The 22,985-nt window shown below is 38.8% G+C and overlaps 1 protein-coding gene across 9 annotated transcripts in view; it reads right to left on the bottom strand.

Annotated features, from left to right (window-relative positions):
• LOC111428465 (FAT atypical cadherin kugelei) overlaps window positions 1–22,985 on the bottom strand; it is a 107,321-nt gene that overhangs the window by 43,309 nt on the left and 41,027 nt on the right. For all 9 annotated transcript variants that reach the window (XR_002708069.2, XM_071199189.1, XM_023063984.2 and 6 more), the window contains one exon: window positions 18,517–21,873. Coding sequence is in view for 8 of the 9 variants with exons in the window: in XM_071199189.1 (XP_071055290.1) it covers window positions 18,517–21,850 (3,334 nt within the window). In the remaining variant the exon portion in view is untranslated. The remainder of the gene's footprint in view (window positions 1–18,516; window positions 21,874–22,985) is intronic.

Raw genomic sequence — 22,985 nt, 5'->3', positions numbered from 1 at the left:
AACAAAAAGATAAAAAGGTCGGTCCAGGAAAATAAAGAGTCGCCGGTGCGAATAGAGATCCCATTAAATGATAACAAGAGTCTGGTGTAAACCATAATGGTCCTCCCAGGAGCATTATTTCCATCGAAGAGAAATATTTTCATTAAACTGTGGTGTCTGCGTGTGTCTATGTACCTCCGAGAAAATCATTTCTCACCCCCTGAGAAGGGAAGAGAAAAATGACTAAGCGCGGAGTGATAAATCCGAAGTTGCCTTGAACGAAGAGACTCTATCCATCACAAGATATAAAAAAAGGCGAAGTCTACCCTACCTGTAGCCAACTGCTGGGATTAATCTTTGCGGAAATAACCAAATTAAATTTGTTCTAAAGCGAACAAAAACTGGTTTACATCATCAAAGGGAGAGGCTTTATTTCTCTTCTATCCCATCAGTTCCAACCCTTTCAAGTGGTCTACCTCCCGTGAAAGGTTGGGCTTTGAAGCGTTTTTCATTCAGTAGCTGGTCCAGTTCGAACGCGTTTGTCTTCTCCCGATTATTTCCTTTAATCCTTTCCTATTATGTGGGATTGACAAGTAAATTGACGTTTGTTCATCGTTTCCCAGTTAAATGAGAATTCCAAATAAAAAAATTAAATAAATCTTTCACCGTGTATTTAGGAACAACAAAATACTATTTGCACGTTGTACGCGTCGTTAAAACTTCCCCCACAAGAACTTTGGTAGTATGCGGGTGTCCACTGTGAGAGCAGACCCGGAAAACGGACCGCGAATGATAATGGGGAATAACTTTACGGGGAAGCAGACTTTCGGCTCTAATCCACTTAGAGAACTTTCTAGGAAGCATGGAGAGCGATGTTCGCCCCGGTTTTCAAGACGTAGCCGTCCGCAGGATCTTGTTCGGGTCAAAAACGACAAACGCTGCTTTCTCCGGGGCGAAGCCAACACCGTATTATCGTGAAGTTGATTGACCGTGCACCTCATCTCCAGATCCCGCTTGTTGGTTAATTTGGGGTTATCTTTGATCCAGCGACCCCACTGAAACCGAGCCTTGAGATGATGGTGACGCGTCGCTATGTTTGTCTGCTCCATAACAAGGATTTGAACCACTCCTGTTTGCATTTCGAGAGCAACCTCCTCCGCTTTATGCATCATCGAGCGTGTTATTTTAACAAACCGTAAACTTGACGACTGTCGGGAAAACCTACTCTAGTATTCTGTAATCGATCGATTTTTCGGGAAAGGATCCACCTGAAAAAAGAAAACCGTGGGCGCCAAAAACACAAGGAATAAACGATCAAACGCGAGCACAATTTCCTCTTTTCGAGAAAACGGGGCTGACAGTGCGTTCGAAAGAAATTTAATTTACGTTATTGTGATGTCTGCACACCTCTTAACAAGTCAATTTCCACAGTTCCCCTTTTGGGGCTTCGACGCCCTTGTTTTCCAGCAAATACTTCCAAGTAGTGCGGGGTTTCCATTTGCGTTGGAGGCCCTTGACATCATTATGCCCTTTCTGTTTCGACCCGCGGCGTAATTCATCAAGAAACCGTTTTAGATCGCTTCACCCTACTTGTTTTCCTTGTATCGCATTCAATTACAGAGATGCTTTGTTTATGATGTGGAAGGAATTGTATTTTAAATGGACTTTTTAGAACATACATTTCATTGTGTGTGTATAATATTTATCCAAACCCAATCTTATATGATTTATATCACGAATAATATAAATGAATAGAAATTAGATTCATTTATTCTCAAATGGGGTTTCTGGGTATGATTTAGGTCGACACCTGCATTGTTTCTATTGGGTTAATTAATTTAGCACGGCGATACATACTGACCCAGAACAATCGCATGCATACGATTTGACCCGTGGGTTTGAAATTCGGGACGAAACGACCATAATTGCGTATAAATTTGCCGGGGGTAACATTAATAGAGCGCGTCAATTAATTTCGTTCGCCCCCATTAGCAAAAACGCTATTTATCAACGGCATATCAATTATTTAGTTACGTTAATCAAAACATAATCGCGCGGGTGCCATTTTTTGGAGATTGATTGCTAGCGAGCTAGCGGGTTTGTTTTCGATGGGGTGGACGAGTTTTAGGGGGTAATTTATGCGCTCGCGCGCTCAATTATGCGAACGGAAATATCGGAATCGGTTTCGACCGTAAATTATTAATTATGAGGATGGAAAAATTTAATAGAAGCCCCCCGCGGGAAAATGGAAATTTCGATTGATGGGAACCGGGACGGATTTAGCGAAGACGTGCACTGAATTCTGATTCTGTACTCGTTGCCAACAAAGTTTTACTTTTAATAGCCCCTATTTTGAACCTTGGTTAGAACTAATAGCGAAAAGATGCAAATGGTGGTAATGGCTGGATATATTCCTGTATACTCGGTGAATTATTTCAGGAACTTTTTCAGCCCCGAAAATAAAAATAGCTGTTTCGCGGCGTTCATTAGACCAAACCGTAACCGTTTTAATGAAACTCCCGCTGTTTTCTTTCATTAGAAGTTTCGCTCTCATTCTTTGTTTTGCGATTAAATTAAATTGCTGGAGGTTACATTTTTAAAAGTAACAAATGAAAATTTTTATTCCATTATGTAGTAATGCAGCTTTCACCAAACCAACAATCCCACGCGATTACGTCAATGCAAATAATGTTCCAAGCAATACTCAAATGCAATGACGAAACAATTCCGTTCAATTAGGAACAAGCTTGTGACGGCTGTTTCATAGACTAATTGACCTGTGGCGACACCTAAGGACGGTTTAGCTGGTTAAGTAAAGCTGATTAGGAGACCACGACCCATACGAGGTCAATGCACCGTTTGTCTTCCGAAACCAGACATCTTCTGAAACAACGTGCACTAACCCAAAAATATTCCCGCGGGGTCCGGGCCCTTATCTAAAACCTACGGGTCCGAATATATCCATAGTTTATCCCTTTTTACGACTAGGGCTGCGTGAAGCGTGTATGTGATTTAGATTTTATCGTTTTTTTTCCGGGCTGAGTTATTTGTAGGGTTTCCGAATAAAACGAACATTTTTCATTCAATACGAGCGTAGTTTTCCAAATCCCTTCTGTGTTTACGCTGTTATTATGAACACGTCGTTTCTTGTATTATATTTTCCACATCGGTAGACTTGGGGAAAAAGGTCCATTGTCCTTTTCGGTGCTTTCATCTTCGAAATTATACCCTTCATATTAATGCTTTAAGAAAAAATTTGATATTGTATGAAATTTTTCGTCACCGGGGTTCTATACAAATATGAATCCATATACACATGATGTTATAATTTTTTAAATTTCTACTTTAGTCCACGGATGAATAACTTTACGACATTTGGGATAGACATATCTAAAAATCCCGTTCTAAGGTTGACATCTAAGAGCCCACTAAAGGGTTGGATAAGGTTATAGCGCTAGTTGAAAATTTTAGTGAACATACTACGAGTATACGAAGAAAAACTCGCTGCAAACAAAACTGTGAACTCAATTCGTTAAAGTTCGTCTTAATTAAATTAATTAAAAATAGTTAGAATTGTAACAAATTTCAAGTTTTAACTGAAACATATCAGTTTGCATCATCTAATAGGAATAAATATTCGTTCAATTTAAGCCTGAATCAATTTGGATTGCGTTTGATCGATGCAAACTAGTGAACGTGTGTACTATTTTTCCAGCGAGGCGTGTAATTTATGCCAACACCTACCTCTTCCACTTACCAAGTTTTATTAAAAGCCAATGAACCAAGTAGATTGCACATTTAATTAGGTTCGGTCGAGACTTAACTAAAACACACCTAGTTATCTTTTTATACTTCCAAATTAATATTTATTTGATTTTTCAATTTAAAATAAAATCATCATAATTAATGCATTTAACAGCATGGAAAATGTTTTAATATAGCCATTTTACAACCCAGAGTTCAGGTTAATACACTTAAACGGCAGTCGGGAATTGGCACTCGAGTTTTTACGGAACCGAACCACCGTATGCGCTATAAAACGGGCCTTGCGGCGTTTATTGTGATTGTAAAAGTTTATTTCCCGAGCACAATAAGTTCTTCTTGGCTCGGACAAGTGTTTCGCCTCGAAATTTCTTGAAAGGGGAAACGAAGAAAAACCGCTATTCCTGTGAGGTTTCGCAGCGGTTTTAATTACCAGAGAAAATTTCGAAATAGTTTCGAAGGATTTTCTAGAAACGGGAAGTCGAGATCTCAAAGTCTCTAGAACGGGATACCCACAGCGGAAGGAAAGGTTTTGCCGGAAACGGTACCTTTTTATTTTCCCAGCGAGCGAGCGAACTTCCCCGCTTTTACGAGATACACGAAATATATATATATTTTTCTGGGATTTTTCCCACTGCTCGCATTTGTACGAAGATTATACATTATTTTAGGCGTGTTCAAATAAAATTTACACCCAAAATTCCGTAGGGGACTTGTAATAGACAGTAAATCAATTAAATTTTACGCAAAATTTATCTGACATGTCTGAAATTGTCAATGCTGTACTCAGCAACGATTAAATCAACGCCCAGACAGTTCTACAACGCGTTTCTCGGTTCTGGGTCGATCTACAATTCGCTTGCGGCTATTTGTTGCTCTATTGGTCTCTATACATACGTCACTGTCAAGCGTCGACAAGTTTCGCAATCGTTATCACGCGGATACCTGCAGAAATCGAAATAATTTGTACGTTGATTCTGCACCGCAACCTTCTCTGATGTATTCCCAATACACTCTATGTGACGTTATGTACACCCAGAATAGTAACGAATTTTCCTTTGATGTGATTTCATAGAAATTTGCGAACTAGAAACATACTGTTATTGAAATGCTGATTATTAATTAATTTCTATTTATTAAAGAAAAATCAAATTTTATGTATTTGCGTAATATTAGAATTCCGATAAAGATTAATTGAGCAATAAATTATGCAGAAGAGACCCCATCCGGGGAATAGAGGGTCGCATGTTATTAATCGACCATGGTAGGGCGGGAAATTGAAACTGTTCGTGATTGCCAACTTGGAAAATAACTCATAAACGGTCGTACATCACGTAATGCGATGCGTATCGACATCCAATTCTCTATATAACCGACCCGGTTACATAGAGAATCGCCTCTTTTCTGCAGATAGAGGGGTTTTGGAAATTGACATAATTTAAGGATGGGTATACTCGAGAAGAGAGATGTATGAAGGGGAGTTTTGTATGAAAGATTTGGCCCAACAACCCGTTTTGCAGTAAAGTAAATGGAGTCATCTCGCGAAGGATGTAGACGGGATATGGGCAGGTGATGCAGCAGGAAATGAACAGACAATTTGCTGCTTGGAGCTGGCAGAATCATAAACACGCCGCATTTGTTACCGGGGAAGACCGATAACTCAGAAGGAAGGATATAAAATGATTTCTACGGAGGATGGTTCCATTTCTCTTCGCAAGGTTTAGCGTAAGGGAGATGACCTATTTTAGAAGGGAAGTTATTATTTCGATTTACAAGGGAATTTTACGTCTCAATTTTTAATTAAGAGCTTCCGAGAATTTCCGTTGATAATTTCAAGTTTATTACAGCTGTATATTAAAGAATGTAACTGCAGCTCGCGATGAGTCCAGTGTCAATATAAACCGGTAGGAAATGAAGTCTTGCTCGAGAGGATATTGCGTTGAGTTATTGACGAACATTGTCTTCTAAATTAAATAGAAAAAGACGACTTTGGTAGGTTAAAATTAAAAAAAAAGCCTTGGAATTACTAGTTAAAGGGTAAAGTTTAATTACTCTCTTCTCCATTAAAATCCTGATGCGAAAAGTTACCAGGTAAAGCGTAAATTCCGAAAACGGAGATCAACATGGTTCAGGTTAAATGGTGTTGCTCTTGCATCTTATAGTAATAGTTGTTGAAGTTAGGCGAAGAGGAGTTGTTTATCGACGGGAATTTTAACTAGACTTAATTGGTATCTGGTCTAATTCCCAAAGACGGCAAACTCGGTCGCGAAATTTGTCTTCCAGAATTAATTCCGTAATTCTACAGTTGAAATACCGCGTCCGCCATTATTCGAGAAACTGGCCCGAGCAAGTTCGCAACTTCGGCTACTTGTACCAGAGCGAATTTGTGTCTATCGGTCTCGAAGCGAGTTCAACTCGCCCCCGAAACTTATGAGAATGACGAAGTTTGCAGGAATGATGGGGAATTGCACGACAATCGTTATTTCTACTTTTGTAATACTCCGAACGCGTGCCTTTTTTGGGGGAGGAAGTAGAGGACAGTTGTGGGCTAGATTATTTGAAAAGTTTTCTCCAAGGGCGTTTCTCGTATACTATACAATAGAATAAGGAAATTTTGTGGGAAGCAATGATTCACTTGGACCCTGTTTTAATCCCCGTCACTGGTTACATAATTAATCGTGAAGCTTGGAGGTAAGCCAACTGACAACCCATACACTAAATAAAGTAGACGGAAATTAGTACTTTACTTATGGGAAGCGACGATGCACGAATCTCTGACAGTTTTTATTCCCTATATAAAGAATTATTGAATAAAGTAAACAAAAAAATAATAAAACCGGAGATAAAGTTTCCGTCAGCATTTGGATATAAATTGCACCTAAACTATTCATACTTCCACTACCCGGTTGTGTACATTTCAAGTGGGGATGACAGAATCGCGCGAAGCGAGGTAGACAGGTGAATTATTAGAAGCGGTAAATAACGTCGATAAAATAATCCAACGGATCGGCAACAGTTTCCCAGAGGCTCCATCATTTTACGTTGTCGCCAACAGAAGATTAGGAGTTTCGGAAAATATGGAAAACACAACTTCTCCAATCGCGAATCCACTTCCGCCAAGTTCATCGCTCAACATACAAATTTTGACTTCCCATTTCCTGGGATTGCTGAAGCGTGGAGCACTTAGGAATTAGCCTAAACGAATTAAAACTTGCGCGGCGTCAAGTAAACTACTCTGCAAATTGCAGAATTCCCCAAACTTGGGCACGTCGACACGCGCACGTGTTGCTCTAAACTTAATTGGGCACGCCGCTACTATTCGGTTAGAAATGAAATGGTTTGTTCAACGGTCTGGACGGCACCGTCGTAATTTTTTTTCTTCCCCGAGAAAGGATATTGACGGATGGAGCGGATGAACCCTATAGGTATAAAAGATAATGGATCGCCGATTTGCTAGGCCATCAATTTTGCTAAACGTCAATGAAGCCCAACAGGATCGACCGGTATAACCCCTGCCGTAAGTCATTCCATAGAAAGCAGAAACAACCCCAAGAGACAAAAGTAAGAACAATGTACAAATTACGAAAAAAATCCAATTTTGTGTAGCTTTGATAAATATTAATCATCGTAAGAATTACAACAAAATATAGAAGATAAGAAAAGAGAAAAATTATCTTGAATTGGATTAGGCTATGTTGCTTTAGTTTGTGTAGAGTTGGGTTTTAAATACAGAATTAAATCAAAGGCTGGAATATTTCCACTCCAATTCCTCATTCGCACTACTTTGTAGCTCGTACGTTTTCATGATAGTGCAAATATTTGCACACACTCAATGTTTTCAATACCAAGGAATTACAATTAGGGATGTTTCCACGGTACTCAATATTAAATTGTACACGTAAACGGCGTTGCATGGCAATTATAGACTCTACCACAATATACGTATCAAAGGCAAAGAGATTACACGACCTAGACGCCGTAGACCTTGTTACACAGGATGTAACAAGGTCTACGCGCCATGGTTATTGCAAATGCATAATCTTAAATCTCTACTACAAAGCGATGGAAACCCCAATCCTCTTAATTTGAACAACTTGCATATTATCAATGATTTTCTAATTCAGGTTTGAACAAGAAACATGGACAAAGTGCGTCGCAGTATAAACCGGATTTGCTATTTCCATTAATCATATTGAAATTGCTATTATTGGTTGGATCAAAAAACGTCTCTAATAAAATTTATTTAGAATTAAGAAAACAATAATGCCATTTTGATGGCGCTATATACTGGTTAGAAACATAGAATAGTCGAACGATAAATGGTGAATACTACTATCTACAGTAGATTCGTTAAATTTTGTGAGTGTTAAAAAAAAAAAACGATAGAATACGATTTGGCAATAGCAATCCCGCAGTACGAACCAGTAATCTAACAGACTTACCGTGGTATTATCCGAGTCGGGAACCAATCTGCTTCGAATTTGCACGGATCGAGCTAACGCCGATATATATTATTGGGTTGCGGCGGGCGAGCGCTGGTCGAAATCCACTAGATTTCTATTTGAAGCCAGATTAGATTAAAATTGAACTGGCTTAGCCATGAAGGGCAGGGAATTATTACGCTATTTGCTCTCGCACGGCTAATAGCTGGCGTAGTCATAGTCGTGATCGAGTTCAATCCTATCAACTTGTATAACCACATGAATTGAATCTTTAACATTATTTCGATCGTGACCATGTTTTCGACTTTGAAAATGAGTAGAGTAAGCAATACCTATTTCGCAAACAATTTATTGTTATAGAAAAATTTTCTTCTGACATCGTTGGAGCGTAACAAATCGTTCGGCCCATATTTCTCGCATTCCAAGACCGTCCGGGCCAAATCCCCACCCCAATAACGATCCACTCCGTTTCCGCTTTGCCGCCTTTCTGCTCTCACTTTTGATTTGTTGGACGCCGTTAGCGACGGTCCTCGCACAAAGGGCTTAAGAGGATAGCGGCATTTTTGCAGAGCGCAAATTCCTGCGGGAAAAGATTTGGATCCTTTGAGTCGTCGTTTTCCTACCGGCATCTCCAGCGATAAGTTTGTCAACAGAAACCGTTCTGCCATTACCATTACATCCCACACCTTTCTAAACTCTGATACCTCCGCAAACTATCATTACCGACCGTATCTAAACCGTTTCAATTGAAATCGCGAATTGTAAAGGATGAGATCGAGACTTACCCAATAAATTATCGACTTGGAAGACTTTTGACCCGTTCGTGAGGTTATATATTGAGTTTTCCTTTCGAGGGCACGCTTTACGACATCGGGTGGTGGCTACGGAAACGACATTGTAAAACGACGCCGTGACGCTTTGTCTAGTCTTATTCTGGACTGGTTTATTTACCGTCGTCGATCCGTCAAGACAATTGTGTACGGAATAAAAGCGAGACAAGTTAATATCTTATAGGATCACTTTCTTACGTAACAAATTGATACATTTTTTGAGGTGCTTAATTTCTTTGCGTTGGTGAAAGTTGGTCTCGATTTGGACACCTGCATTCATTAAAAAGAAAATAAATGCGTTTTTAAGATAATTGAAGATAAGTTCGAAAATAAAACTTCCCAGCGAAAAGGCTTAATTTAATTCTGCAAGCGAATCATTGAATATGGAATTCCTTTCTTCGTAGCATTGTGTTGCCTTTTGTTATTCCGAAGTGAATCGTAAAACTTAATATCGTGCCTACTTCTTCGGGAGTCCGATATTAACCCGTTTTAAAAGATCCTTGAAGTCATAAATGAGCGCCACATTTGCATAATTCGAAAGCCGTCCGCCGCACTGCATAATCAGGTATCGAAAAGTAATTTGGGGGCATTAAGTGAACTACAAATCGCAATTAGTACTCGATGCCAACGCCACACCACGCCGACATCGCGTGCTTAGTGCTCGTGTTGGCCAACAACGCGTTAACCTCTAGCAGAAAAGCCAGGAAGGACCAAGGATATCGAAAACACGTAAAACGGCGATTACACAGTCGCCAGAAAAGTTCGGAAGCGTGGCCAATCGCGGTACCCCACAATGGGAGGGATTTGGGGCTTACCAACGTTACAGCTGCAATTACCCGCTATCCGATTCGGCGGCTTTCTCCCCGTAATCCTTCTCGCGTGAGAACGTCGCCGTATTTGTTGTCATTACACAGTCTATTTTATGATTTGTGGCCGGAATTTCTCCTGCTAACCTAAATTACCCTAGTAGTCGACGCAAATTTATGCGTCTGCTTCGTGATATCTTTGCAACGATCTCTTCATTTCGCATTCTCACTAATTCCTCTTCCAAACCATCCAAACGAACAGCTTCGGCAATCCTTTAAGATCTTTAATCTTTGAGGTGGCTAATCGAAATTTAATCACTGCCTCCTCCACGCGAGATTATCATCTAAGTAGGACATCCTAAATTGGGTCGGAGGAGTTCAGAAATGTCCAGATAACGACCTCCTAGAAATTAGTCCTCCATCCCATCTTCAATGTTGAATCAATACGAAGCGTTCTTGTTACCCCAAAACATCAGATAACACCCCTTTTCACCAAGAGGCGTTGTTCGCACTCTATTATTCATGAAAGCCGTCGCGCTCGCATTAATGACAAGCTCCTTTTGTTTCCCGGTAAGAACGCTAAAGAACACTAAAATATTTTCAAATAAAAGAGGATTACTAAACATATTAATCCGACGGTTTCAGTTTCAATTTGTCGTCGTTTACGTGAAATGGTGCGAAAAACGATCCTTTTGCGCGAGTCTTCCAATTGGAAACAAAAGGCTGACCTAAATTATTTACCGGGGGTTGTTCTGAGAGGGTCTCGCTTTGAAACAGATGGTAAATCCTCTAAATGCAATCAGTAAGATCGTCTTTTTAATAGATTTTGTTGAAAAAGAAATACATGTACAAGAAAATAAAATGGACGAGAAACGGGAATTTTATTTAGAATGGGTGAATATCACGGGAAAAACGGTCTCCCAACAAAAAAAAAATATACAAAAATAGAAAATGGCGCTCGCATGAAAATTTCATAAAATATCGATAAAGCTCGGCGGAGTGTGCGAAAGCGTCCGCCCCGCATCTGAAATTCCTCCGCGGGGCTCAATAAAAAGAGACTGAAGTCGAGGCCGCCGTCGGCATTTTCAAAAATCCATAAGTCAAGTCGTCGACGAAATTCATCACGCGCGCAAAAAGCCGAGTGTCTCTCATCTCGCCGAACATCTCTATACATTTCGACTTTTTCCGGTGAAAAATGGACCGGAAAACGTGTATGGAAGAACAAAGACGCGATCGAAAGATGGAGAATTTAGGATTTTCTCGTTAAATCTATCCTTTAAAGCGTTACTTATTAATAGTTACACATCCGGCACGAAACGCGATCTATTTCTAGTTGCGTTCTTTTGAAAAATCGGGACGTGTTGTATAAAAGATTGCTTCTTTAGAGACACATCAAACGAACCATATGCTCATGTTATAAATCTTGCCACATTAGTCAAGTACGGACATTTTTATGTTTCCATATCACCTAAATAAAATAATTTTTTAAAAATAAATTATACTATATTATTCTTCTTCTTCTGTATTTAGGTATAATTGCCAGTTTTTCTTTACTTTTTTGCCCCCTAATAGTTTAGATCATCTTTTTCTAGGTCTTCCAATGCTTCATCAACCTAATGGTGATTTGTCCCGTGTTATTTTCACAATTCGTTCTTCTGTCATTCGATGTGCTCATTCCATTTCTTCTTTCAGTCCAATATCCAATCATTGATAATAGTCAACAATACAAAAAAATAATAATAATATTCAATAAAAAATGCATTTTATGCACATATAATTAGTGCTTTGTTGTGCTCTTTTGATGCGGTGCTGTGGAATGACGATGAATGATGTTCCTGGAGATATGTTGAAGAATGAAACTGAAGTACCCCTTATACCGTAGTACTCTAGCTTAGCGAGCAGAATCTGGTGATAGACGCAATCAAAAGCCTTTGTCAGATCGCAGCATTTGACTAGTGCTTCTTCCTTTTTGTTGAAAGCATTTGCTATCAGTTTCAAAGGACCCGTAATAGCTGATGATGTGGATCTTAGCTTTCGGTAACTGTATTGTTCGGTGCTAAATATGTTGTCACTTTCAAGAAAGTCAATCAGTCGCTTCTTTATGACTCGTTCAAAACCATACACTGACATTGCAGGATAGATATTATCTATCCATTCATTCTCTGTCCATCAATGTTTTCCCAACCATTCTACGCACTATTTTAATTTCTGTACTTTCTAGCATTCTTTTTGTTTTAGATGTTTCTGGTCAAGTCTCTGTTTCATATGTTAATATAGGTCTAATTGCGGTCTATAGTATATTACTATAGTGAATCAATGAGAAAGGAGCAATCTAATTTATTAACATTAACATAAACGTCCTTGATGCTATTGTACGTCAAATTTCAATTAACAGCAGTATTGCCTGCCAAATTACTGAAACGGCGCCATACTCGGTTGCGTACCTACCAGTAATTAGTAGGTCGCATCCGAAACTGAACCTTCAATGGGACAAATTGCCGATATTTGGGTTCGCCACGCAGAGCTGCACTCGTAGGACTAATTCCGGATTTACGTCGGTTATCTGTTTATACACGCTTCCTTGCCAAAGGCCCCGATTATTATTACAAGTCCTCGCGTAAACAACAACGACCCCTTCTTGCTTCAGCCCTTTCTGCTTGTTATGTACCGGCGGCACTAGCTTACTTTGCCTATTAATTAATACCATCGGAGAACCTCGGTCTATCTAATACGATGGTGTTGTTTTACCCTAATTTCTTGTTGTGTTATGATTTTCAAGAAAAGATTAAAATGCTATTTTCATTTTAAATATTATCTTTAAAAATGGATAAAATTTAAATTATACGCATTAATAAAAGACCCACATAATTGCAAATAAAATCTAAATTTACTCGATTTAAATTGAAATAGGTAAATATACAGTGTGTTAATTAATTATCGTACCCGACGTCATCACTGCAAGTATGCAACCAATATCACAGTATTGGTATTGCAATACGCAAATCGCGTATTATATTATATTATACTGTGATATTGGTTGCATACTTGCAATGATGACGTCGGGTACGATAATTAATTAACACAGTGTACAATAAAGGTAAACTTTAACATTAAATAGTAGCATATAAATAATTTAACAGAGTGGTAAACGTTGCCGACCAATTTTATTTGGTTAAATTTATATTCCCAAATAATTTATTGCGTGAAATTTCTAAATGACAAAATTAACTCTCAACATAATAAAAGGTAGTATTTATTGTTACTGGAGATGAATTACGGTCGGTGGTAAGCGTCTCTGTTACGCATGAGTTACATATGCGAAGAATTCAACGTCGCATAGCGGAATAACAAGTCGGTACACGATTCGGTGTCTGGTTGCGACCTGCCAACGCGTTCCATAGGTCACAATCTCTCGTATTTCGCATGCTGTTTACAATTTCTCTGCCGGCAGTTCAATAGACCGCCTGATTTACACGTTCACCAAATTTACATGTATATCAACGGATTGGATTGCTTTTAGATTTTACTTCATACGACCGCAGATGGTGCGACATTGTGTACGATTTCTCCGGCGAGTTTGCATTTTGCCGAATCGACCCGAAAAGTTGGTATATCGAATTTAAGTGTAGAACTAATAGAATAAAGTGAGGAGTCTACAAGATAACCTATTTTCGAAGGCGTCCGGCTCGATAAAGGAGGTAAAACGTCGTCGTCCCTGCTTATAAATTCTGCGGGCGTGGCAGGGTCGTAGAGAGTGTCAATAGAGGGTACTGGCGCTCTCAGCAATTTTTAATGAGTGCTCGGTACCAAGAATGCATCGCCTGTTCAAATTTGCGCGCGTTGATCGTCGTGCTCAGCCACAAGTGGACGGAAATTGCCGGCAATTGGACTAGAACTATCGATCGATGATTCAAATTGGCGATGATCCATTTTATCACTCTCAACCATCGTGTCCCAAGTTAAAAAGTAAAAAGTGATTTCTACTTTTCTTACGGTTCTCGCTTTCTTGTCGCGAACACGCAAAGATGTAATCCGAAGACGAAAAATTTTCAATTATAAAAGTATTAAGCGCGGCCTTAATCCGTCGCGTGCAATTTGCGGTTTCTGAGAAGCGGTACATTTAATTCCGTGCGGATTTACGACGCAGACTCGTAAAAATGCGATTACGCCTAAACTCGCATAATCCAGCGCCCGTTGTTAAATGCCCTCTTCCATTCTCGACCCTTTTGCGCCTTCACATTGAAAGGCGCATTAACGGTCGGCGCGATTTTGCATTACGGCATGCCTGAGGGCGGGTTCCTCGTAGAAAATAATGGGCCGACAGCACAATAGCCCAAGCCTTTCGAGGACCCAACCAACACCAGAGGTCAGCAGCTTGTGCGTTCCGCAAGTTGCCAAATCTATCGTACTGACTAATGCGATTAGGGTAGAGTTACGTAAAGTGGCGGTTTGGATAGGACCCTACTAGGTGTTGATGTTCTGTAATTCCAACGTTATCGTCCAAGGACCTAATAACGTTGGGCTTATACGATATGTTTTGGCTTCGACGAAACTTAATCGGTTTTTAGGTGGCTGCCCTATCTACCGCCCTCTGTTGGGTAAATCCAGTGCACCTTACCTTATCAGTGCAGATTACAATCTGAAAGGCGATATTTTCACATGGGATCGTATTTCCATTGACTTGGTTAAAAAGAAAACCGATAAGTCAAGTTTCAGTAACAAAGGTTAAACTGCTTAAAAATATTTTTAATTAAAGAATCGATGCAAGCAGGTCAATATATCATCGATAAATAGCAATAACAAGTTCAATACCCTGACCTGGGAGTTATCTCACTAAGTGAGTTTATAATCAAATCGAAAGAGTTCATTCATGATAATGAAAAGACCAACTTTGTTTTGTTTACTACTTTATACGTTGGATTTAATTACAATTAACTACAAATTAGAGAATTGGCGGTACATAATAACACATGGTTGTGTTCGATTTTGTTTGAAAACGCTTTGAGGGTGAATTGGTAACGTGATTCAGATATCAGTTGCAGGGTGTAGCTTTAATCCGCGTTGATGTAAACTCCGGTTTCGCCTGAAGGTCGTCAGGGAGCTGTTGCGTGCACCGAGAAGTTTAGGGATAATACTCGAGACCCTTTTGTGCAAATGCTTCCAGATCCTGTATATGTTTCGAACGACGGTGTTGATTGCGTAGTTTCTGTTTGGCTTCGTCTGGGTATTATGAACCCAACGTTGAGAAGGTAAATCGGGCGTAATGTGTCTTGGATGGTAAGAAAAGCGTTTCCCCAGGGGTACTCCTCCTCGAATTCCTCTCTTTATTTACTCCAGAGGATTTTAATAAAGATTCAACAAGAGCAATTCCGCATTTTGCCTTCCGACGCGACGTAGACTAAAGGAGGGGGTTTCAAGAATATAAATAAAGAGATTCATATTCAGCGACATGACGGGGTCGGATTCGCGGACGCATTATTCACCCGAAGAACGTGGTAGTACCCGCTAAGAGAGAGAAAGTTTTTGAAAATCATACAAAACTCGTGACACGCATATAACGTAAAAATTCTCCTGGCTACGATATGTAAAAGATTACAGGTTTTGAATTATTTATGAAATCGCGAATCGAGCGTCAAGATCGCGTCTCGAAACCCTTCTTCCGTTATTTATCGCGCGTCAATAAATATTAATAAGAATCCTCCCCTTTAAATTCAAGTTCGGTGCGTGCCAAAACGCTCCGGATTCGTGGGCATAGCTAATAGACTCGACAAATGGTACCCATAAACTTGAAGGATGACCGCCATCTGTCCGGACTTTGAACGAATAAAGATTCCCTTTTCGTCTCTAGAGGAGGTTCTTAAGAGAATTTCTCACCGAGAGAAATGTTATCAAAAGAGCTTTACGGATTATCCAATTCTAACAGCTGTAAAATTGTAATCTATATAAATGTTTATTAGAAAGCCAAAATAAATTGCATGGAATGATTCGAATAATTTTATTTTATAAACTTCACATTGCCTGTAGTGATGGGTACGTTAATATGGGAATGATGAAAATTAATAAACATAAACCTGGGATATGAATATTGAATTTAGTCCGCTTTGGATTATTTCGGCTTCAGCATTATTGTGGAAACATATTAATAAAAGTCTACCAGATATTAATACGTGCCATTAACCGGTCAGTTAACTCGACACTATATATTTAGCTAGTTACGTGTCGTAATTAGCTGGTTATCCCGGAGTTTTGTCGATCGATACCACCACACCACAACACTCAACCTACATATAACTTTAATACTTCATCAAATTTATTCTGCTGATAAAAGAATTGTGTTGATGAGTTTTGATGGAAATTACATAATCCATGTTTAATTTATGGGGAATAATTCTGACTGTATTCTCTTGGACAAACGATAAAAAGGTAAATGGATGGCCGATTTTCGAGCAACCAGCGTTGAATTTCGCGAACGATTTGCATTATTCAAAATAGCGGCAACCTTCAAGTGGGTATGGAAATTTGCGTTATTACCTACACCACCACAGCAGCCTCCCTCTATAGCTTCTCCATTAATAAACATGGAACGGATGGCGGGAAATGTACAAAAATGCCTCAAGTCGTCTCGAATCTCTGAAATGAAACTAGACCAGCTGCCGCCGCTATTCATAAACAAACTTTTTAATCAACTTCCTTGCTACCTGCAGTTCTCCACAAACTCAGACGGCGTTTTAAATACGAGTTTGAGATTTGAGTTTAGCCACAGCATATACTACGTTTGATTAGAGTCGGGTCAACATATATATTTTTTCAGAAATAAATATACGACGAGTTGAAACTTTCATTCAAAGGGAAAAATTATAAAACGTGAGATAACGTGAACATGCAAGAAATAAACGAGATTATGAAATATTTCAGATATACCTTCAGAAAGTTTGCGATAAACAAGCAGCCACAAGACCGTTAGCGTACTACGAACCTAGCGAACTCTGAAAATCGATTGACATCAAATATGCGAGTTCAAACCGGAAGCGACGTTAAAAATTAATAGTCGACTATTTTAGCGTCGGTTTGTGTTCCGCGGCCCCCGGTTTATGGCCACAATAAAAAGCCCTGTTCGAGTAGCTAATAAAATGGGACTGTAAAAGGCAATTCAAGGTGAACGCTCTGATATTGATGTTTATTATACACGTTTCGGGGGAAACCGAACAACTTCAGAACAATGTTGTATTCAATTGGCACTTTCAAGGCTCCTATAAATTTTATGGAATTTCTATGGAATGCTAAATGGTGTTGTAAATTATTTATAATTGTGTAACTAAATACATAGTTAAAATCCGCTTTATTATGTCTGGTGACCTTAACCATGAACTATAACTATCTATTCTTGTTATCTTACTATCTAGTTTAACATCCTATATATGTATTTACAAAATGCTTATTAACTTCTAAAATTCCATCAAAAAGTATCATATTGCGTTTGATCTGTATAGATTTAGTTTTCTTTTAAGATATGCGTCATATCTTAAAATATTTTATATTTTGATTTGTTCAAAAGATATCGAAACATTTGTTTATAAATGTCCTTGAAATTCTATTATTTTTCTATTATATTTTCACATTAGAAATTCCTATTATTTTTCATGATGTTTTTATTATTAACATACCAATTGTTACGCATCACCTCAAGGAGACATTTAAAAATTTCCTTAAAGCTATAAATCATTTCTTTTTAATTAATTTTTCAATTAATTTAAACTTTCATTTAAACCATAAATAATTTAACGTAATTAATTAACTTAACATTTTCTAAAATAAAATAAATTATTTATACCTTCTAAGTTTTATGGGGAACCCTAAGTTATGAAATATATCGCACAATAAAAATGTACTCCACCAGTTATCTCAGCCGCACAAAGGGTCGTGAGATATCTACGAGTTTACGTCCCCGTTGTGAATTCCACTTTAATGCCCCCTTCTTATTTCGGCCAATAACTCCAACTTACCCAAAAGACAAGTTAATATAAGCACCGACATATATTCGTGTAGAAAAAGACGTAAAATCTTCTATAAACCCACTAGAAAGTCGATATTTTCAAAAGGTCAAATGATTTTTATTGTTATTAACCTGACCTTTATCGCTTTCTATAATAATTTATTAAATCTCGCTGAGAGAACTAAGAGATATTGGTTGCCGCGTGTGGTCCATTACGGAGTAAAGCGTTAGCAGTAAACAAACTTCACACCCAGTAGAAGAAACATCAAGTCTCGCATAACTCTCAATTGCACTGATGGGTTTAAACGAATGCAGAGACATCTGCACGATGTCTGCATTAGCGAGTTGGCGTGCAAAAGCTCGCGTGACCACTCTTAGACAATTCCCAGCTTAATAACCGCGATAAGTTTTGAGCCAATCGCCGCAATAGCTCCGTGAACAATCAACGAAACCGTAATATGTAGAGAAAGCTTTTAAAACACGAGAGAATGGTTATACCAAATTGGATATTGCACAAACCCAATAACGCAATTACATAAACAGCGTTCACTGCATTATATTATTGCCTGAAAGCTGTAGATTTATAATGGAAACGGGACAATAAATATATTATAATTTAATGCTACTGCATTAAATGTGCTTTTAACCTTTCGATGCATAAAAATTATGACGGTTCATTTTAATGATAAAATTTGTCGACTCACCATTGTTATCAATAACGAATATTCCTAAACCATCACCTCCCCGAATCGAATATTCAACTCTACTATCTTCACCAGGGGGGTCGTTATCCGTCGCGTTAACAGTCATGACGACGGTCCCAGGCGGTCTATTCTCCATCACGGCACCCTCTAGCACAAAATCACTGAACTGCGGAGCGTACATGTTCTCGTTCACGTCGACGACGTCCACGGTAACACCCACTTCCGAAGATAAAGACGGATTGCCTCTATCTTTGGCAATGACCATCAAGCTGTGCATCTGTCTTTCCTCGAAGTCCAACAGTTTCGTCGTTCTAATGGTTCCGGACAATCGGTCGATTTTGAATGTACCATCGCTATCGGTGTCTTCAAGCGAATAGGTTATTTCCCCTTCAAGGCCCAAATCTGGATCGGATGCTGAAACGATGGCTACAACACTTCCTTTTGGGATATCTTCGCGAATTTTAACAGAATAAGCAGGAAGAGAGAATTTTGGTGGATTATCGTTGATGTCGTCTATTGTTATTCTTATAAGAGCCTCGGAATACAATGGAGGATAATCAGATCCTCTTCCACCACCATCTGTAGCTCTAATACGTAATTCATACACTTCCTGTCTTTCTCTATCCAAATTGTTCGAAACAGTTAAAGCCCCTGTTATTTTATCAACTGCAAAATCCTTGGTGTCAGTAACTAATGAGTAAGTTATTTTAGCGTTGTCTCCGGAATCTGCATCAGTTGCGTTTGCTTTAAAAATAGTGGTTCCATTCAGTGCATTTTCGGTAACTCTAAAACTAGCGATAGATTTTTCAAATTTAGGGGCGTTATCGTTGATATCTAATACTGTAATCGGTAACATTCTCGAAGCTGATTTTTGCGGTTTTCCCAAATCATAAACGCTTACGTTTAAAAGATATTCAGATTCCCTTTCCCGATCCAAATAACCTATCACTTTAAGTTCACCTGCATCCATGTCTAAACAAAACACCGAGTGCTCATCCCCGGCACTAATTCCATAAATTAGCTTTCCGTTGTACCCCAAATCCCTATCCCTAGCTTTTAACTTTATTAATGTTGTCCCTAAAGCAACAGACTCGTTCACTTTAATTTCAATGGGGAAATCAACGAATTCCGGAGAGTGTACGTTCTGTCCATAACGTGTAGGCATCATCGCAAATTCTTCTTGATCTGGTGGTTTATTATTGTTTTCAGCTGCTGATAATATTTCGGTTAAACGTCTCGCAACTCCCGTATCTCTACATTCAAAAACCCCGGCTTCGTCGTAATTCCCAGTTGCTAAACTTCGCTTTGTATTAACCAATTTAAAATGAACTCTTGCGATGTCAGCGAAGTGTTGTCCGTCAGTTGCCGTGACATTTAATTCTCTTTCTTGAACTCGAATATCGCCGAGATCGCAAGAAACGGAAATCGTTCCTGAAGTTTGATCCATAGTAAAACAGTTGTCTTCATTTCCCGAAACTATTCTATAACTTATGATGTTGCCCGAATCGAAATCTATCGCGGATAAAGTGATAATTTCTGAACCGATTGGCGCATATCTCGGCACGTGGCCGGTACAATCGATTTTTTCAAATTGAGGACGATTATCGTTGATGTCTTTAACTTTTACGGTGAGTTGCATTTCTGTTTGTCTTCTATAAGGTAGTCCCCAATCGGAAGCTCGCACTCTTAACACATACTCTCGTCTCATACTTTCGTAATCTAAGAGTTGAGTTGTTTTTACAACTCCTGAAAAATGATCTACTTCGAAAGGAACTTTTACCAAGTTTGCAATTAAGTAGGAGATATAAGCGTTTTCCCCACGGTCTTTATCTTTAGCTCTTACGGTCGTAACTGAGCTTCCGGGTGGCATATTTTCGTCAATCCACACGGTTAATTCTGATTTATCGAAAATAGGGTCGTTGTCGTTAGTGTCTTCGACGTATATCTTAATTTTAGCGGAAGATTGCTTTCTGGTTGCGACATTTCCTTGATCGATGGCAGAAACTGTTAAACTATAAAGCGATTTTGTTTCGGCGTCTAATGGAACGGCTGTATATAACATTCCCGTTTCGGCGTTAATATGGAACTCTCCTCCTTCATTTCCACCAACTATCTCCAAGAAAACTTGAGCATTTTTACCTTCGTCGGCGTCGGAAACCTTCAGTCTTATCAAAGGGGTGTTTACGGGTGCTGTTTCTGGTACTTTCACCTCATAAATTTCTTTGTTAAATACAGGCGCGTTATCGTTTAAATCTGATAATTGTACGGGGACAGATTTATAACTTTCTTTAGGTGGGATTCCTCTGTCAACAGCTCTTAATTGTAAATTATAACCCTGAGGGGTTTTCTCCCTATCCAAAAGTTTTAATACCTCGATATTGTACTCCCCTTTTTGGAATGTTGGTCTAATTCTGAAATGGCCATCCGGATCCCCATCTACTATTTCCAAACTTTTTATTTGTCCGTGAATACCTGTATCCTTATCAACTACGTTAACGATGGCGTAAATATCGGCGTTGGAATTTTCTACAATCTGTGGATGTCGTCTCACGCGAATTTCCGGTTTTAAAAAGTTTACTTGTTTTACTGTAACCTTGACTTTGGCTCTAGAAAGTGCGCTGGTTCGATGAATAGCTCCGCGATCTTGCGCTTGAACGGTTAAATCATGAAAAAGTCCCTCATTATACCTCAATGGTCTGCTCAACGAAATAACACCCGTTATTGGGTGGATCGCGAATTGGTCCGTATCTTCTAAGAAACTGTAATAAATTTCTCCGTTTCTTCCTAAATCGGCGTCTTCTGCTACTACTTTTAAGATGCTTTGATGAATGGGTGTGTCCTCAAACACCGTTACATTGTATTCAGTCGGATAAAACAAAGGGTTGAGATCGTTCGTATCAAGAATTGTAACTACCACTAAAGTGTCGGTTTGCACGTAAGTATTGTGTCCTTTAACAGCTGTCGCACGCACCTCTAGGATGTATTTATCTTTACGTTCGCGATTCAATACGTGGCTGTTACCACTTCGAGTCCGAATATACAAGAAAGAAAAGTCACCAACTATTTTATGGTCTGCTTTAAAAAATTTATCTGAATCACCACCCACTATCTTATACCGCACGTTTCTGTATACGTCCTTCGGCATTTTGATGCCGATCCTGGCTTCACCAGGAGCCGGCGAAGCGTAGGTCTTGGGGACACTGTTTTCCGGAATGCTGACATTGTAGAGTGGGCTAGTGAACCGGAAGTCATTGTCTGGAGGCGTTAAATCCTCAAGCGTGGATCTGATCAACGTTACCAAGATGAAGCAACAGATGGGGAAAGTGTTGGACATCTTTCAGCTCATGACGAAGGTTCCTATAACAAAAAAATAAATTTAATTTCTATGAAGTAAAATAGGAAAGGACGAATTGGAACTCGAGAAATGGAAAACATGTAAAGTAGCGCCGGATGGTCTCTTAGGATTGTTTCGGAGAAAACCTGTTACTCTATGGCCTGCATTATTCATGTAGGAGAAGGTGTCATCGGACTCCGCGGAGCTTAAAAACGAATATAAACGCGAATATTCGAGAATACCATTATTTATGCTTTTAAAATCGAGATCTCGATGTTGTTTACATTTTTATTTAATTACAATTTGTTTAATGGAAACTAGTTATCAAAGCTGTATAATTATCAAGTACGAGCTGGAACAAAAGCTATGATATCATCGACTGAATTAAATGTGTTATTCAACTGTTCAAACCTTCATTTGTCATCGGAGTTCCAATTACGTCCTCCGCACATGGGGGACGTTGAAATTACGGGGAGTATTTCGCGTTCAAACCCTGGGGGTAGGGCGCGCAGGTGGTACACGTCCTTCGACGCAACAGAAACAAATCGATTTTTCGGTTAAAACTGTTCTGAATAACCCTCTAAACAGATTTAATTAAAGAAAAAATCGTTTTGGAGTCTTAGTAGAAATTTAATTTAATTAAAATAACTAATTCCTATTTTAAATTTTACACATTTCGTGGTGTCGCTTCATACTATGAAAACTTGGAGTTTTGGCATAAGATATCGAATGGTAACTCATCACGGCTGTTAAAGATGAATTTATCACCACCATCATGTTATTTAACACAATTTAATTTTTATTTGCGACATTTAAAACATTATGGCATAACTTTGAAAATTGAAAGACAAGTTTTTAATGGTGAACGATGCCTCAGGTATCAAAGTCAACATATATTTGTATGCAGAATCAAGGTATATAATAAAAACCATACCATTTCCCTTTCTATTTCCATTTACCATTTACCATTTACCAAAATTCCCATATTACATTATAAAAATTTCACTAAACAAATTTTATAACAAAAACAATAACAAACGGTTTTCATTTATAAAATTTTGTTCTGACAGTATTTTTTGCTGGAGTGTTGTGTATTTAAAAATGTTTGCAAAACTTTCATGGACTCATTTCTCGT

This window comes from Onthophagus taurus, chromosome 10, assembly GCF_036711975.1.
Source record: "Onthophagus taurus isolate NC chromosome 10, IU_Otau_3.0, whole genome shotgun sequence".
NCBI lineage: Eukaryota > Metazoa > Arthropoda > Insecta > Coleoptera > Scarabaeidae > Onthophagus > Onthophagus taurus.
Note: the sequence above shows the minus strand (reverse complement) of the source record. Positions and strands in the feature narration are given on the sequence as shown.